This window comes from Haliotis rubra, unplaced genomic scaffold (assembly GCF_003918875.1).
Source record: "Haliotis rubra isolate DU_JTF1 unplaced genomic scaffold, ASM391887v1 Scf442, whole genome shotgun sequence".
Lineage (NCBI taxonomy): Eukaryota > Metazoa > Mollusca > Gastropoda > Lepetellida > Haliotidae > Haliotis > Haliotis rubra.
This window is the reverse complement of record NW_025767127.1, coordinates 749186-769279: the sequence shown is the minus strand read 5'-3', so window position 1 is coordinate 769279 and position 20094 is coordinate 749186. Positions and strand designations below refer to the sequence as shown.

The window sequence follows — 20094 nt, the reverse complement described above, 5'->3', positions numbered from 1 at the left end:
CACCGGCGCAGTGTCTCCATCTTGAAGGATGGTACTTCGAGCATCGCGATTCAACCCCTTGAGGTTGAGAATCGGGGCGGAACCGCCGTCTTTCTTGGGGGCGAGGAAATGCGTGGAGTAAAATCCGCCTGTTCCTCTCGGTGGAATGCGCTTTCGATTGCGGACTTGTCCAGCAGAGCCTGAACTTCGTCGCGCATATGTCGCGCCCTGGCTTGGCATGGCGGCACGAGTCGCGTCGTATGCCGGTGAAGTCGGGCGGACCTCGCTTCCACAGTGGGAGATGGCCTATGCTGACCGTGGCCAGCACCCAAAGCGTTGTTGGTAGCCTTCTCCCATTCCGGCAGGAATAGAGAGGCGGCCTCCCACTGGGATATGGGGTAGGAAGCGTCGCGTGGACCCTAATAGCGGAGCTGACTGGGTGTGACACCGCGGCTTGGCGGCAGCCTGTTGGGTTAGCGGGAGGTGGGGCAGACCTCCCGCGCGCCAGCGAAAAGGCTGGGAGCTAGTCGAGGACTGCTCCTTGCCCCTACCCTTGGCGGACCTACTCCTCCGCCTACCCTACCAAGCGGCGAAGCCAGCCGGCGGACTTCGGGTGTAGGCTGCACCCGGCGGAGGAGGAAGGTGGCGGGGGCCGGCGGTGGCGACACCCCGGGTGCTCCAACAAGGCCTTAGAATCCTTGAAGGAGGTAGCTGCAGCGGCAGCCTCCCGTATGACCTGCTGTGCCCGGGGAAGAGGGTCTCCCCAGGCGGAAAGGGGAGAGCCAGCAAGGTCTGCTGTGTTGCTGCCGAGTACCTAGGCGTCGACAGCCACAGCCTGCGCATCCCCATGACTCGCACATCACCGTCGGCGCAGCAGACCGCCAAAGAGTCGCCAGCGAGGTGAGCCTGAACTTCCGACAGCTGGCCGAATTAGCCACGACATCGCGGCGACACGTGTCGCCAGCATGCCCTCCGCCTCCAGGGCCGACCTCTGTATCGAGGAGAGGTAGGCCTCATGGACCACCACCGCACCTGCTGCGCCAGCGTTCGGTAGAACCTCCTCGTAGGTCGATGCGGCGTGCGCAGAGAAGCGCCAGCGAGGGCAAAAGGTGGAGTGAGCCCCTTGCCGAGCAGCGGAGCTGCTCGGAGGAAGCCGAGCCTCCCCAGAGGCGGGAAGTGAAAACACACTTTCGTCCACGCGATCGGTCACGACGAACAGGGAATCCTCCCCAAGCTGGTAGCGCCGCGCCGCGAGTTCAGGTAAGTCAAACCTGACTCGGGTACCAGACAAGAGGGGATCGACCCGTCGCGCGACCAGCGATGGCAGAATCACGGAGCTGCGTCTGTGAGGGTTGCCTAGGGGCAAGCGCCTCACCAGGCAAAGCGGAACTCAGTCGAGTCCACGCAACCAGCAGGCACCGCTGCCTGGGGTAGGCCCTCGGCAATTCTCTGCGGACCTCCCGCAAGGCGAAAAGCAAAAGCGGAAGCTGCCGTCATGCTCCTCGACCTCCCGAGCTCCATTGCCTCGGCGTCCGAGCCGAGTCAGAGGCTGGGTCTCCTCCGTAAGAGGACCCTAACCCGACCGGTGGACTGCCTGGCGCTGGGCACCACAGGAAGGGAGGAACAGACCGACTGCTCCCGTCAGCGCCAGCCCGGCGTCGCGTGGACCCGGTCCCGAGGCGCTGGAGGCAGGCCAGGCAGAACTGGTGCCTCCGGCTCTCATGGGGCGGGGGTGTGCGCAGGACCCGGGAATACCAGGAATACTCAGCGGCCCAAAGCGCCAAGCTCGAGAGGGGGACTGGGAGCACCTCCCTCTCGGGAGCAGCCCGGCGTCGGACCCGAAGCCAGAGGCAGCGGATGCGACAGAGCGCCTCAAGGCTGAGGGATCTAGCCGAGGCGGCGATCCCACCCGGACTCTCCGCCCCGTCGAGTGGGCGAGGAACTCCTGGCGGAGACCTCCAACCGACTCGAGCGAAGGACTTCATTGAGTCCATCTGCTTCTGAAACATCGACTCCATTAGAGACATGTCAAAACCACTTTCGAAGTGGTAGGAGAGGGGAAGGGCCACGGGATTTTTCCTTTTTGGGCGCCCGTTTAGATTTTGGCGGGGAACCTGCGTCAGGTCCCCTCCGCCTCCTCGCATCTCAAGCGGTAAAACAGGGTGTCGGCCGCCCGCCTCTTCTGTGCCGGGGAAAAGGCCAGACAAATTGAACATGTATCAGCCACATGGCCCGTCTTCTCCAGACAGGCCCGCGCATTGGGAGTGACTGTCAGCCGGGGAATACTTCCCCACAGACCGAACAACAGGTAAAGCCTGAAACAAACACGTAAACATGTTAGTTAACTTGTGGCCAGAAGCAGAGAAACACGTAGAAAACATTGAAAAATACGTGAAGGTTACCACGGAAAGTAATAGTTGGTTTTAAAACGCCAATATGCGACCAGCGGCCGCGCTAAACTTCCCGCCATGGCAGAGCAAACTTGCGTAAACCACGGGAGAAAGTTTATGTATTTTGATAGTACTTATACAAAGTCACAATTATGAAACAACCACTGTAAAGGCTTTACTGTTATTGTTTTAGACAAATAAAACCAAACATACAGGTGGTGTCTCAGACATCTTAAAATACAAGCGCCGTCGGCTCATGAAAGGTAATCACAACGAACGTCTGTTCAGGGCCGTGACAGCAGAAGGAATGATGATACGGGTCTAGGAGCCTACCCAGTTGGTGCGCATGCGCTAAGGGAGGTAACTCCGTGAGGTAGGGTCCGTATAATAAGTAAAAGAGTTTATTTATTGTACAATCTTTTTATTCAAAAAACATTGATACAACTGTCACAGGACATTTTACAGCCGGAAAATGCATAATATGTACCCCAAGGACGATCTCTCTGAAAAAGAATTAGGTTGTGTCTAAAAAATATATAATCCATGTAAAAATAATGCTGTTGTGATTCTGACATCCTCCAGTAGTTGCAGGTCCAGCTTGACAAGCAGTTAAAACATACAGAACAAGGATGGCTGGACGGACTAGTTATGGCAAATGATATAATCCTAAATGGATGATGATGATGATGATGAGCTATAAATAAACAAAGATTAACAAGAAAAATGTGTGTGAAAGTGTGAGTGTGTCTACCTCTGGTGCCAACTTCAAGCAACGGAAAACAAAGTGGAAACATCACTATATAAACACTATAGTAGTGGTGGACAGGGTGTCAGAGGATGATATAGATCTGTCTTCATGTCATTACAATAGTTAACCAAAGAGATATGAGAATATATCAAAACAACACCTGAAACACAAACTCCCAAAACATGCAACAGATTATATAGAGGTGCAATTAAACACATGTAAAATCTATTGTTAGAGACACACAAGTGATTTCTGCCCGACAATGGCAGTTACTGTGGCAGTTAGATATTAACAACAGTAGATGGAACCATGACAGAAAGGCTGCAAAAAGCAGAGAGATCAGTAAGCAAGGTTAGAAGAAGAAAAGCTTCACACAGGGGTGGATGAAGTTAGTCAGGGGAGACTACTCTATCTGCACTCTGTGCTCAAGGAGCGGACATACTTGAGGTGGGAGAGTTTGGTGGCTGCTGCCTCCCCGATGACCACCTCTCGGGCACCCATCTCTCTGAGCAGGGGTTCAGAGGTCAAACCGAACACCCAACCTGCACAATATGCAATATGCTGGCGTTATAACTGCCACGGGTTTATACAAATTAGCGCACTGGACTAACAAGCACCATTCCCATGCGTGTTAAGACTGTCAGACAAAGTGTAGCAATGCTGTTACCTCAACAAATTCTTGTTCATATAAATGTCTGATAAAAATATTCTCTTCTTCAAATGATGAATGATAGTGAAATTAAAATAATCTGAACAAAAACAATGAAACATTATGTGCAACAAATAACAAGATAATTTTCAATCTGACAATCTGACATTCCTACAGGTAGCCCGTGTACCTTGTAAATTAGGGCAGGGTAGTTACAAGTTACACACCTGATAATGAATGTTAGACATGGGTTCAGAACCTGTCGGTAGGGCTGGCTAAAAAGATTGCTATTCGGTAATATCGTTGATGGGAAAATTACATTGTATTAATGATTATCAATATGGGTGAGTGTGTGAGTTTAGTGTTTACACCACTTTTAGCATTATTCCAACAATATCACGGTGGAGGACATCAGAAATGGGCTTCACACAATTTACCCATGTGGGGAATCGAACCTGGGTCTTCTGTGTGACATGTGAACGCTTTAACCACTAGGCTACCCCACCGCCCCTTATCAATATGAAAATTGTGTCATCTGTAATATCATACTTAAACTATTGTGATAAAATAGAGTTTTAATTCACTCAGACATTACAGAAGCCTTCATTTATCGACTGCTTCTAAATTAGGACAATGCTATGTTAATAATCCTGGCCAAAAATATGTCACCACTCACCAGTGATGTGATGATGATTTCCTTCTAATCTTTTTGCATTTTTGCTCAAAGTTACTTCTCCGATATTTATTGATAATCAATCAATATGTAGTCAACGGTTATTGATATCTGTGATCCATATCGACAGCCAGCCCTACTACTTGGCAAAGTGTATATCAGAATACGCTGTGCACAACATAGTAAATAAGTAAAGCTAGTACCCGCGGTAATTTGTAGTTTTAAAATGATATCCATAATATTTTACATGTGCACTCAAACATGAGTGACAATATGGAACTGATTCTGTTATATGTGATTTAGAAACACGCATTAGACATTAGTCAATGACAGATAGCAGAGTGGTAAACGCCTACTGGGACATCTCACAAAAACACATCCAGTCATTTTCAGAAGCCAGACATGACTATTCCCTGTTTGTCATTATCATCTATTTTAGCCATTCAATCCACAGTCCCAACTGACTGACAGTCATGAAGTTGATGAGCTGTGCTACACAATGGGGCCAAGAGTGAATAGAATTTATCTTCATCAAGGAAACACAATACTTATGTTGGTAAAATCCTTCACAACAAATACTGTAGGTACACTGCTCTTCAAAGACCCTTGACAAACTTACCTTCGAGTTCAGTTCTGAGCAAAGTGAGGTGAGGTGAGGTGAAATTGGGTTTAACGTCGTGTTTGAGAATATTTCGCTCATATGACGACGTGCATGCGTGTGTATGTGTATGTGCAGCTGCTTGTACTAGCCCAGACTGAAGCTGGTTTTAAAGTGCTAGCCCACTGAGATACTATGCCGCAGTGAAGCATGAATACCCCACTCAGACACATTATACTGACTCCGAGCCGACCAGTCCTTGTTGTACCCATTAATGCCGAGCGCCAGGCAGGGACCAACAAGTACCACATTTTAACGTCTTTTGGCATGGCGCGGTCGGGGATCGAACCCGCGACCTTCCGCTCTCCAGGCGGACGCTCTAACCACTACACCACGGAGGCGGCCCTGAGCAAAGTGAACCCTAGACACCTAGCTCATTAACATACAACTCATTATGACAAAATAGACCCCCAATAGTCAACATAATGTAAAGCCCTTGGTTTGTCATGTCTCTATGGTAAATGTACATAGTTAGCGCACATAATGCCACACAAATTTACACAGCTTTTAGGTGTATTCCAGAAATATAATGACTGAAAACACTGGATATGAGCATTGTAAGGAGAATGGAGACCAGGTCTTCAGCATGACGGGCAAACATTTAACCACAAGGCCACTGAACAGTCCCTGTCACAAAAAAGAGGTTGGTTGCCTCTCTAATACATGACGTGATTATAACCTTATCCATGTACCGGTATGTCATCTTTACCCCTCACTGGGACACATGACCACTAAATATCTCATGTTAATCTCCATGTACATCAGCCATCTTTCCAAAGATGAAAGTTAGAGAAAAAAAAATAAATCAAACAATATTAAAATGTGGATGAAAATTGAAAAACGACAAAACATTTTCATAAAGCATTTGCGAACCACATCTTACATCTGACATACATATATTTAGATGCTATCAAAAAGCAAGCTGAACATCTGTCCATATTTCTAAAAACATGCAGTTACCATGGTGACAGAAATCATGCCTCAACATTTACTGTAATTTCTGTAACTAAAGCATGCAGTTAGGACAGATACATAAGCAACGAACATCCATGGGTCCAAGGTTATAACAAGGTTACCTCAGAGACACAATTTTTTCCTTTCCTTCTGAAGTAAATGTCATCGTATCTTTTCCCGTTTCTTTGTGAAATGGTGCCGATGTGAGGGAAAACAGCCAGCCTGTAACCATGGTAACGGTTTCTCTTGCGTTTATGAATGGAATAGAAAGATAGCTTATCCTGCCTACTACATACACAGTGACAAAAGACCTGTGAAGATCCGGGTTAGAACTGATCTTCAGTAACCCATGCTTGTCGTAAGAGGAGACAAACGGGATCGGGTGGTCAGGCTTGCTGACTTGGTTGACACATGTCATGGTTCCCAAATGAGTAGATCGATGCTCATGCTCGATTATTTACAGACCCCTGCCATATAGCTGGAATATTGCTGAGTGTGGCGTAAAACTAAACTCACTCACTCACACCACAGACTTCATAACCAGACCAGACTAAAGACGTATATCCAGGAAGGAAGTTTCAGATGTTTGTCTCACAGCAATATTTCATTACAAAAAACTTAAAAAAGCCTCTAAAGTCAACAAAATGAAAGTCATTTGGGAATAAAGGGTAAAGGTTGGATAGACTTTTGAAGTAACAAAACTCAAATATTAAATGCAAAATATCGTCAACCTAAACATCCTGTGTTTGTTTTGTATATAGCGCCAGTAAGGTACTTGCCAGCATAAGTGGAGCAGACGATCTCATCATAACCTGGAGTTGTGACCACACCGCCTTGTACCGACGTGACGCTCTCACTGCACGTCTGAAATAGTCCAACACATACTACAGGATCGGGTAGAATTTGTTAATACTGATATATTATATATTCAGGAGAACATACAAGACATTATTTGAGTGTAAAACATTTCTCTAAAATGACATATTTAAATATGTTGTTGAAATCAGTCTTCTGGTTAATAGTACTTAGCCAGTTCTCCAAGTAGCTGAACTTTCAAGGAGAATCAAAGTGAATGCAGCAGTTGATTCTTTGACTGTGAGAGATGAGTTTAATCACAGTGACTAGTCCCTGTTTTATCCACTTAATGGAAAGTCTATCTGTAGGACATGGCCAGGAATCGAATTGATCTCGTCATCTTCTGGCAGACACTCTACCCTCTTGACCATTAAGTGAGTGAGTGAGGGTTGGAGTGAGTGAGTGAGTGAGTGAGAGAGGGTTGGAGTGAGTTAGTGAGTGAGGGTTGGAGTGAGTGAGTGAGTGAGTTGGGTTTTACACTGCTTTTAGCAATATTCCAGCAATATCACGGCGGAGGACACCGGAAATGGGCTTCACACATTGTACCCATGTGGGGAATTGAACATGGGTCTTCAGCCGTGACAAGCAAATGCTTTAACCACTAGGCTACTCTACCGCCCCTCTAGACCACTGAGATGGTGGACTGTGTAACAGTGATGAACATGACAGACAGCTACAAGATTCTGGACAGATGATGACTCCCAGCAACAAGAGGAAAACAGTGATCAGATAATGAATGTGACTGACAGCTACAAGATTATGAACATGTCTTACATGGCTGTATCTCCAGATAGGTTCCTCAGCCTCGTCAAAGCTGTACACCTCCACCAGACCATCGTCCCTCCCCACCAGGAGGTCCAGCACACCATCGGCGGTGATGTCGTAGTTGGCCAGACTCAACACACCTGTATACATAAACAGTCACATGTAACACGTCCAGCACACCATTGGCGGTGATGTCGTAGTTGGCCAGACTCACCTGTATATAAAAACACCTGTATATACAAACAGTCACGTGATGTCATAGTTGGCCAGACTCAACGTCCAGCACACCATCACATGTAACGGTGATGTCATAGTTGGCCAGACTCAACACACCTGTATACATAAACAGTCACGTAAAACAGTACGTCCAGCACACCATCGGCGGTGATGTCATAGTTGGCCAGACTCAACACACCTGTATACATAAACAGTCACGTAACACGTCCAGCACACCATCGGCGGTGATGTCGTAGTTGGCCAGACTCAACACACCTGTATATACAACCAGACATGCATAACACGTCCAGCACACCATCGGCGGTGATGTCATAGTTGGCCAGACTCAACACACCTGTATACACAAACAGTCACGTGTAACACGTCCAGCACACCATCAGCGGTGATGTCATAGTTGGCCAGACTCAACACACCTGTATACATAAACAGTCACGTGTAACACGTCCAGCACACCATCGGTGGTGATGTTGTAGTTGGCCAGACTAAACACACCTGTATATACAACCAGATATACATAACACGTCCAGCACACCATCGGCGGTGATGTCATAGTTGGCCAGACTAAACACACCTGTATATACAACCAGATATACATAACACGTCCAGGACACAACATCAACATTGTGTTGACACAAAGTATACGTAACACAACAGTAAAAGTAGTTATATTATCAGGGCACTGCTACAAAAATAATTCCTTGAAGTGAAATCAGACAAATATTTGTAAAAGGGAATAATAACCTCCCCAAAATTGACAGTTTTTGACAAAGTCTTTTTCATAAAGTTTCTATACTACACTGAAATAACTTAGTTTTCCTTGTAGTATATTTTCACCTTTGTTTGTATTTGCAAACCTTGAAATGCACGTGTACAATGTTAATAATAGTTTTCAAAATGTTGTACATAACAAATAATGACAAATCTGGGCGGATATTTGAAATTATGATATGTGATGACCTACCTCCATTCTTCTTCTCATTGGGCAGCTCCCATCTGTGAGTAGGGGCCAGTCTGTAACAGGGGACACTATTAGGATATGCTTGGACTACCACAACACGCATACATTACAACAACACTCTCAGATTACAGCATACTTGGATTACAACACACTCAGTATGCTGTACAAGACATTAAGGTTACAATAGACAATGTTACAGCACACTTTGGTTACAGTACACTTCAGTTACGGCACACTTAGGTTACAACAAACTAGGTTACAGCACACTTTGGTTACAGCACACTTGGTTACAACACACTTAGGTTACAGCACACTTAGGTTACAGCACACTTAGGTTACAACACTCTTAGGTTACAACACACTTAGGTTACAACACACTTAGGTTACAACACACTTAGGTTACAGCACACTTAGGTTACAACACACTTAGGTTACAGCACACTTAGGTTACAACACACTTAGGTTACAGCACACTTAGGTTACAGCACACTTAGGTTACAGCACACTTAGGTTACAACACACTTAGGTTACAACACACTTAGGTTACAACACTTAGGTTACAGCACAGGTTACAACACGCTTTAGGTTACAACACACTTTAGGTTACAGCACACTTAGGTTACAACACACTTAGGTTACAACACACTTAGGTTACAACACTCTTAGGTTACAACACACTTAGGTTACAGCACACTTAGGTTACAGCACACTTAGGTTACAACACACTTTAGGTTACAACAGGTTACACACACCTAGGTTACAACACACTTAGGTTACAACACACTTACAACACACTTAGGTTACAACACACTTAGGTTACAGCACACTTAGGTTACAACACACTTAGGTTACAGCACACTTAGGTTACAGCACACTTAGGTTACAACACACTTAGGTTACAACACACTTAGGTTACAGCACACTTAGGTTACAACACACTTAGGTTACAACACACTTAGGTTACAACACACACTTAGGTTACAACACACTTAGGTTACAGCACACTTAGGTTACAACACACTTAGGTTACAACACTCTTGAATTACAGCACACTGACTGACTGACTGAGTTTGGTTTTACGCCGCTTTTAGCAATATTCCAGCAATATCACGGCGGGGGACACCAGAAATGGGCTTCACTCATTGTACCCATGTGGGGATTCGAACCCGGGTCTTCGGCGTGACGAGCCAACGCTTTAACCACTAGACTACCCCACCGCCCCTACAGCACACTTATGTTACAGGACACTTAGATTACAGCACTTAAGTTACAGCACACACAGGTTACAGCACTCATCAGTTACAGCACACTAGCCTACAGCACTTATGTTACAGCACACTAGGTTACAACACTCTTGAATTACAGCACACTTATGTTACAGCAAACTTATGTTACAGCACACTTAAGTTACAGCACTCATCAGTAACTGCACACTTAGGTTACATCACTTAAGTTACAGCACACTTAGGTTACATCACTTAAGTTACAGCACACATAGGTTACAGAAATTATGTTACAGCACACTTAGGTTACAACGCTTCGGTTACAGCACACTAGGTCACAACACCTAAGTTACAGCACACTTAGGTTAAAACACTCTTATGTTACACTACAGCACACTTAGGCTACAGCACACTAGGTTACAGCATACTTAGGTTAGAGATTTATGTTACAGCACACTAGGTTACAACACTCTTATGTTATAACACACTTAGGTTAGAACACACTAGGTTACAACACACTTATGTTATAACACTCTTAGTTTACAACACAGGTTACAGCACACTTAGGTTACAACACACTTAGGTTACAATACACTTAGGTTACAGCACACTTAGGTTACAACACACTTAGGTTACAATACACTTAGGTTACAACACACTTAGGTTACAATACACTTAGGTTACAGCACACTTAGGTTACAGCACACTTAGGTTACAACACACTAGGTTTTCTCCCATCTCGCATACAAGATGAAATAGAGGAAAGTAAAAAGACAACTCACGTGCCGAACTGTACGAGCCCCACTCTACCATCTGACGTACCAAACAGAATCTCGTTGCCATCATCACCTGTAAAAAAACATTAAAAGCAGGTAAACAAACCGAGATGATGAAGTCTTAGAAGTTATTGCATGTCCAAACAGTGATAAGAGTTAGTGAGTCTAATGACACAGCAATAGCACAGCTGCAGAATGACAAACCTGTGACTCAAAGCATCACTGATGAACTCTACTGTGGATGTACTAGGACACATCAACAGCCAGCAGACTCTTACAGAAGCATCAGATTTTAACAAGACAATTACAGCAAGATTATGAACCATCAACTTGCAGACTCAATCTAAATTGCATAACCGGTGCCATGAGTGAAGCTGAAGCACCGTTACTCTGAAAGCTGTGAAACCACTGACTACAAGATTGACAGACAACAGATTTTTGAGTTTAGACACAAACAATTGGGTTTATAGAAACTGAATCACACTGTCCAAATGGCTAACTTCACAGACCTCAGCCTCTTTAACCATACATTGCTGTTAGCCCTGTTTTCTCCCCAGTTCTATGTTTGATAATGACAATGGTCTGTCCCTGTAGTAAGTGACCATGGGTGTGGCCACTGCTAGACTCCACTCACCTGCATCGTTCCCGTACAGCTCCAGCACGACCGGCGGACCCGGCACCTCCACCTCGTACAGCAACTCTGAATGCTGCACATAAACATCCTTACATTAGTACACAGAATGACACGTAATTCATTGAAGGTCACATGCAACCAAAAAATCAAACATAATTAAAACACAATTATCACTTATTCTTGACATATAATATACATTGCTGGTTATGAAAAAACATATAAACAAAATTATAAGCGTACAATCGCAAATCAAAAGTGCAATATTGTGTACTTGGGTTTACTTCCCAAGAAACGAAGCAGCCGGGATACCGAACCCAGTCAGAGCGGGTGGGTGTGCACTCAAGTGTAACGGCTGGTTCATTTGCATATGCCCTCACGGCTTATTGTGTGTGTATATGTAGAGATGTTGTGTTTTGTAAATACATGCTCATTTTTTTGTGTATAACATTTTGCAATCAATAGACATCATAACATGTCATGTGTTCAACTATCACACCTGCCTGTCTGTGTAATTACATAATGTGACAGAGACCGAACTCGGGCCATAAATCAATGCATTTTGTTTATGGTGTATAGCCTGATTGGTGTTAAGTTCAAATTGCATGTGGTCAGTGATCGCAGTTGTGTATTGAATATTGTCATTAGCAGACAGGCAGGCAGACACACAGGTGTCAATAAAACAAGACATTGAGTTTTGTCTGTGACAACGACATATCTATATCACAGTTAGAAATTCTGTCAACGCTAAATAATGACATTGCTTTTAAGTATCGAACTGAGAAAGTGACTCGGTAAGAAGAACGTGTGGTGAAATTATATAAACAGTTAATTTACTGTCATAACATATAAAAAGCTTGCTTCTGTGAGATATCAACAAAACATTAGAAAAATAGCTCACACCAAAGCCTTCACCGAGTATTCACGGGACAACCCGCTTCCAAGCTGCGTGAACCTATTTCACTGCGCACGTGCTATGAGCGCAGCCCAGCTGTTGAAACCCGTTTTCCCCAGAAAAGTCGGGGGAAAATTAGTGAAACGTTTGAACTCCGATTTCGTGCGGGTTTTTTCATCGCGTTATTTTTCAACTTTATAAGTTGAATTTGCATTTTTGACGATTTGTTTCGGTAAGTCCATACCGAAAGGTATCAGAATCTGCAAAGTTGTGTTTTACGTTGCATGTGACCTTTAATCACCTTCGTTCTCGGTTATAAGCAAAATAAGGGCCAGTGAAGATCCTGTTTAGAATTGGTCTTCAGCAACCCATGCTTGTCGTAAAAGGCAACTAACGGAATCGGGTGGTCAGGCTCCCTGACTTGGTTGACACATGTTACCATATCTCAATTGTGTAGATCGATGCAATGATGTCAATCACTGGAGCATCTGGTCCAGACTTATTTAAAGTCTGCCGTCATATTGCTGGAATATTGCTGAGTGTGGTGTAAAACTAAACTTACTCACTTACTGCTCAGTGCAGCGTTAAAAAAACAAAACAGACTAGGTGACAGAGGGAATACAACCCAAGCTCCGTTAGAGGCGCTGGAATGTTACAGTAACACTACGTCCTCAGTGTACAGGGTACACCTTCACTTGTGGATGAACAAAGGCATATTCCAAACTGTCGATTGTTCAAGAAGACACCACATATGCTGCATGGACCGAAACACTGAAACTCTCAAGCTGGCGAACATGGTGACCAACTCAACTACTCCCTGTGACAAACATGGCTAACCTGATCTGTGACCTGTGCAATGAACATATGTTTAACATGCTGCTCGTTCCTCTACCTGAAGTGATCGAAGCACACGGTCCTGGCAGGCGAGGATTGGAATCACATCAGGTATCTTGTCCATGGGAAGTGTGATGACGTCGTTGATCTTATCTCCACACAGGTAGTGGTTGATGTCCTTGCAGTCACGGTAGTGGTTGTAGATGAAGTTCCCGCACGTGAACAGATCAGAACCTTCAACATACCTACAACACAGCAAGTCATCTTGTTATCAAGGTTGTTGCAGCTCGTTCATTGCAGAAATCTTGACTAAGAAAAATAATCTTACAATACAATTTGCTGTAAACAATTTTTTGCTATTAAAAGCCTTTTGAAGAGACACAGAGAAATATTCATTTGAGCTTGTGTGCTACTGTCTTAAACATACATATGTTGAGATGAATGTTTTGATAATGTGGGGGCGGTGGGGTAGCCTAATGGTTAAAGCGTTGGCTCGTCACGCCGAAGACCCGGGTTCGAATCCCCACATGGGCACAATGTGTGAAGCCCATTTCTGGTGTCCCCCGCCGTGATGTTGCTGGAATATTGCTAAAAGCAGCGTAAAACCAAACTCAGTCAGTCAGTCTGATAATGTGAGCATACAGACTTGGCAAAAACAACAGTACAAATCTACAGGTTTCATATTTTGGTTCAGCATTAAATTCAATGTAGTAGTGAATTGTTTGTTTTTATGTTTTGGGTGGCAAATTATATGTCCGGGTGGCAATTCCTGGTCAGTCAGTCTGATAATTTGTCTTAGAGAAATATACATACAGACTTAAGCAGCAAGAACAACAGTATGTTTTTATAAATGTATTCTTCCTTGAAAAAATAGACTTAAAAGGAATGGTCCCTATCTTTGACGTAAGTCTTACTAACAATTAATTACGGTACACTCAGTAAGCTCAATAATAAGCTGGGACTGGAAGTTGCCCCAGTGCTTATTAGAGGAAATACAGTAATAATTATGGTGTTAAAATTAACAGCTGAGGGAGTCACTGGATAATAATTCAACAGTCCAAAATGTCAGGCAAGAGGGGATCTTCCATGAGGTGGTGAAGTGAAAGGGATTTAACGCTTGGATGGAAATTATTCCACTTATAAAGTGATGTGCACGCTCTATTTACTTGACTATGGAGGCTGGGGATCAAACCAACTAAAGTCTATCCAGTACACACATAAGACTTGGGGCCAGAGGGCCAAACCACTGATGCTCTGTCCAATAGACCACAAAGGCTGGGGATAACAAAACTATGGTCAGTCCACTACACCCACAAGACTTGGGACCTCTGATGCTCTGTCCTATAGACCACAAAGGCTGGGGATAACAAAACTACGGTCAGTCCACTACACCCACAAGACTTGGGACCTCTGATGCTCTGTCCAATGGACCACAAAGGCTGGGGATAACAAAACTACGGTCAGTCCACTACCCCCACAAGACTTGGGACTTCTGATGCTCTGTCCTATAGACCACAAAGGCTGGGGATAACAAAACTACGGTCAGTCCACTACACCCACAAGACTTGGGACTTCTGATGCTCTGTCCTATAGACCACAAAGGCTGGGGATAACTAACCTACGGTCAGTCCACTACACCCACAAGACTTGGGACCTCTGATGCTCTGTCCAATAGACCACAAAGGCTGGGATAACTAACCTCACGGTCAGTCCACTACACCCACAAGACTTGGGACCTCTGATGCTCTGTCCAATGGACCACAAAGGCTGGGGATAACAAAACTACGGTCAGTCCACTACCCCCACAAGACTTGGGACTTCTGATGCTCTGTCCTATAGACCACAAAGGCTGGGGATAACAAAACTACGGTCAGTCCACTACACCCACAAGACTTGGGACTTCTGATGCTCTGTCCTATAGACCACAAAGACTGGGGATAACTAACCTACGGTCAGTCCACTACACCCACAAGACTTGGGACTTCTGATGCTCTGTCCTATAGACCACAAAGGCTGGGGATAACAAAACTACGGTCAGTCCACTACACCCAAAGGCCTGGGACCTCTGATGCTCTGTCCAATGGACCACAAAGACTGGGGATAACAAAACTACGGTCAGTCCACTACACCCACAAGACTTAGGACCTCTGATGCTCTGACCAATAGACCACAAAGGCAGGGGATAACAAAACTACAGTCAGTCCACTACACCCACAAGACTTGGGACCTCTGATGCTCTGTCCAGTAGACCACAAAGGATGGGGATAACAAAACTATGGTCAGTCCACTACACCCACAAGACTTGGGACCTCTGATGCTCTGTCCAATAGACCACAAAGGCTGGGGATAACAAAACCACGGTCAGTCCACTACCCCCACAAGACTTGGGACCTCTGATGCTCTGACCAATAGACCACAAAGACTGGGGATAACAAAACTACGGTCAGTCCACTATACCCACAAGACTTGGGACCTCTGATGCTCTGACCCATAGACCACAAAGGCTGGGGATAACAAAACTACGGTCAGTCCACTACACCCACAAGACTTGGGACCTCTGATGCTCTGACCAATAGACCACAAAGACTGGGGATAACAAAACTACGGTCAGTCCACTACACCCACAAGACTTGGGACCTCTGATGCTCTGACCAATAGACCACAAAGACTGGGGATAACAAAACTACGGTCAGTCCACTACACCCACAAGACTTGGGACCTCTGATGCTCTGACCAATAGACCACAAAGACTGGGGATAACAAAACTATGGTCAGTCCACTACACCCACTAGACTTGGGACCTCTGATGCTCTGTCCTATAGACCACAAAGGCTAGGGATAACAAAACCACGGTCAGTCCACTACACCCACAAGACTTGGGACCTCTGATGCTCTGACCAATAGACCACAAAGACTGGGGATAACAAAACTACGGTCAGTCCACTACACCCACAAGACTTGGGACCTCTGATACTCTGACCAATAGACCACAAAGACTGGGGATAACAAAACTACGGTCAGTCCACTACCCCAACAAGACTTGGGACCTCTGATGCTCTGTCCAATAGACCACAAGGCTGGGGATAACAAAACTACTGTCAGTCCACTCCACCCACAAGACTTGGGACCTCTGATGCTCTGACCAATAGACCACAAGGCTGTGGATAACAAAACTACGGTCAGTCCACTACACCCACAAGACTTGGGACCTCTGATGCTCTGTCCAATAGACCACAAAGGCTGGGGATAACAAACTACTGTCAGTCCACTACCCCCACAAGACTTGGGACCTCTGATGCTCTGTCCAATAGACCACAAAGGCTGGGGATAACAAAACTACGGTCAGTCCACTACACCCACAAGACTTGGGACCTCTGATGCTCTGTCCAATAGACCACAAAGGCTGGGGATAACAAAACTACGGTCAGTCCACTACACCCACAAGACTTGGGACCTCTGATGCTCGATCCACTATGTAAGGTTGATCACACCTCCTCTTTTTCACTATGAATAGGTTTTGAAAAACATCTATAATTCAGTGATGTTAATGATGCCACCTTCTAACAAAATATTACTGAGCAAACCTGCACTTTAAAGATATGACTTAAAAATTACTGACAGAAATTGTTTACAGATGTGAAACAGTGTACTGTCTGCATAAAAGGATAAACATTGAGACGCCGCTTAACATATATTTGCCAAGATTAGAGATACTGACCAATACAACAGAACATCTTACATGGACTGTATTGGTTCCGACATGTTCGTGTCAAAGGCCAGGAAATTCTTCCCCTTCTTTGTAAAACCTCTGACCTCAGGTCCTGATGCCACAAATATCCTCTCCTTCAAACCACCCACTGGTCCTGCAACTTCGAGGCGGATGATCTTCGGACCAGGAGGAGTTGCAAATACTAGCTGAAACAAAGAAACATTATTCTTCAGAAACACTGTCGTCATGACTCCCTGGTACATGAGGGAACAGTTTGTTTTAATGTTGCTGTGGGATACGTTTCACAAAGCAACCGTAGCAATACGACTCTCATATCTCATATACTTTAACATAGAGTTATGACAACCATAGCAATACGACTCTCATATCTCATATACTTTAACATAGAGTTATGACAACCGTAGCAATATGACTCTCATATCTCATATACTTTAACATAGAGTTATGACAACCGTTGCAATACGACTCTCATATCTCATATACTTTAACATAGAGTTATGACAACCATAGCAATATTTAATGACTCATATCTCATATACTTTTAACATAGAGTTATGACAACCATAGCAATACGACTCTCATATCTCATACTTTGATATGACAACCATAGCATTGAGTTATGACAACCATAGTATCTCATATACTTTAACATAGAGTTATGACTGATCTCTCTCTCTCTCTGATTAGATTTAATGTCAAGGTCTTCTCTTTGTCCGACAAAATAGGTACCAAATAAGTAAGATCTTAAATCATGATATATAGATAACAAGCAGAATCTAAGTTTGTCTAATTCACTGTCTATCATTACTTACCTGAATTTCTCCCTTCTTCATGCCGAAACACTGAAGGACACCTTGTTGGTCTGCCACAGCAATCTACACACAGAACACGGCACACAACATAACATCAGACAGTGACATCAGGCCTTGTTTCCTAAAGCAATCTTAGCGCTAAGATGATTCTACCTGTGATACTTCCAACAAATTATCACTGCGATGACTTATGATAGTTTTAGTGCTTACATTGCTTTGAGTACTTCATGTCAAAATTTCTTGGGATGAAAAAACAACAAAACTTACAAAAGTTCCTGATCACAGAAATAAAGAGGCAAGTTGGAACCCACAACTAGTGGAGCCTGAGCAGACTAAGGGAGACAACTGTACACAACAAGTTGTTATGACTGACTGACTGAGTTTGGTTTTACGCTGCTTTTAGCAAAATTCCAGCTACATCACGGCGGGGGAAACCACAAATGGGCTTCACACAATGTACCCATGTGGGTATTCGAACCCAGGTCTTCGGCGTGACGAGCCAACGCTTTAACCACTAGGCTACCCCACAGCCCCACAAGTTGTTATGAAACAGGTCACGTCTACTCCTATATATACTGAGAGGCAAAAGAAACATCATGATATTGGAAATGACATTTAAGTATCAATGGAGTATCCGAACTTTTTTTTTTATACATAACGGAAGTCAAGTTTGAGGAAAACATGAATCGTGGTCGTATAGCCTGTATTGCCCAATAAAGTATTGTTTGAGATTAGAAATGTTTTTGTTTGTGGAAAGGGAAGAGTTCGCACAAACACATCATTGAAATCGAGATGCATGCACATCATGCATGCATTCAGACATAAATTGCCGGTTTGAATGGTAATCGTTCACTTGTTTTCTGAACACAGCAGCTATGGCTAGGTTAACCAGAGATCAACAGCAACAAGCCATTGGATATCTGGACGCTGGTCCAGACGTATCTTTTGCCTTTCAGTATATTTAGTATGTTCAGTTTTTGCTTAAAGCAGTTTTTCAACTACATGACAGCAGTCTGTAAATAATCAGGTCTGGACAAGGCAATCCAGTGATTAACATCATAAGCACCAATCTGAGCAATTGGGACATGACATGTATCAACCAAGTCAGTGAGCCTGACCGTCTCATACTGTCAGTTGCATCTCACAACAAGCACAGGTTGCAGAACACCTAGTCTAACCTAGGTCTCACAGTGGTCATCCCGTACAATATAAGCTTGTCATACCTTCTGTGTTTTTCCTGACATTGGGAGCAGCCTCATTGTCTTGGGAGAAGTGATTCCCACCTGAAATATGCATAATTTCAGAATATATACTATGATACCCACGATAATGAAGACAGTATTGCTTAATGAGTACAATTTGACAAGATTTGAGACATAAGGATTTCATTGAAGGTGTTAGATCAGATTTGCATTTTGTCAACATATCTTTTGGAACATATATCACTGGAAGAGAAAAATGTCTTGTAAATAATCAATACACGTACGATTTTAGAAAGACTGCACACAAACTTTACCATGTTTAGTATGACTCTATGAGTCTATGACACTGAACACATTCATGTTCTCATCACTAATAATCTAAGATTTAAATGCAGTAAATGACGACTCACACATAGTTATAATGTTTGTTTCCAGTTATCTTTTGCAAACCCAGTTACTGACAATAATGGAAAATCCAAACTTGAAGTAAAATACTTATTGTTGGCCTGCACCATAGGCCAACGTTCGTGATCGAAAACAGAACACTTACCGGGATATTCAGTTAAATCATTTCACGTTAATAAAAATGGGTTAATATTTTCACATGTCGTTACCTGCTGATAGTCTACTCGCGTAAGATTTAATTCCATCATTTTGAATGTCTTCTTTTTGCGACAGGCTTGAATTAACGTCAAAAAATGAACACTTGTCTCAATTTGTTGATCTTCCCGACCGAATATGTGTACAAGCTCCGCACTGAAGAAATTATCCGTTTTAATTAGACATACTGTTTTTAATCTATATATAAGAAAAAAAATTTAAATACTACATTTCCACACTCATGATAATTACTTTTGATAATATGTACAATTTTAGAAGGTGAGCATAGCCTCCATTACTCCGTACACTATGAGCAGAAGTGCCGTCATCCCTTGGAGCTGCTGTAAGAGGACAGAAAAATGGGTGTGTTTGTACTTGCAGCGCGAAATACGAAGATTTAACTGTCGTAAGTTCGGAGAGTGGTGTTATCTGTCTATCATGAAAGAAGGACCCTGTTCGACATATTTTTATAAGAAAAGAACTGTAGCCTATATGTACAAAAATGTTTGCATAGTTGCCTAATCA

General features: G+C 43.9%; 1 protein-coding gene across 2 annotated transcripts in view; it reads right to left on the bottom strand.

Annotated features, from left to right (window-relative positions):
- Positions 1-19712, bottom strand: part of LOC124289479 (Bardet-Biedl syndrome 7 protein homolog) — a 41768-nt gene extending 22056 nt beyond the window's left edge. The window contains exons 1-11 of one of the 2 annotated variants that reach the window (XM_046726105.1): positions 19584-19712; positions 18991-19050; positions 17768-17830; positions 16965-17140; positions 13284-13470; positions 11500-11572; positions 10872-10938; positions 8870-8919; positions 7681-7811; positions 6831-6915; positions 6174-6273 (exon numbers count right to left, since the gene is read on the bottom strand). In XM_046726105.1, the coding sequence (XP_046582061.1) occupies positions 6174-6273; positions 6831-6915; positions 7681-7811; positions 8870-8919; positions 10872-10938; positions 11500-11572; positions 13284-13470; positions 16965-17140; positions 17768-17830; positions 18991-19050; positions 19584-19622 (1031 nt within the window). In that variant the 5' untranslated portion in view covers positions 19623-19712. Of the gene's footprint in view, positions 1-3559; positions 3660-6173; positions 6274-6830; positions 6916-7680; positions 7812-8869; positions 8920-10871; positions 10939-11499; positions 11573-13283; positions 13471-16964; positions 17141-17767; positions 17831-18990; positions 19051-19583 lie in introns of both variants that reach the window. The other variant, XM_046726104.1, reaches the window with a different exon arrangement.
- Positions 19713-20094: the final 382 nt, after the last annotated feature.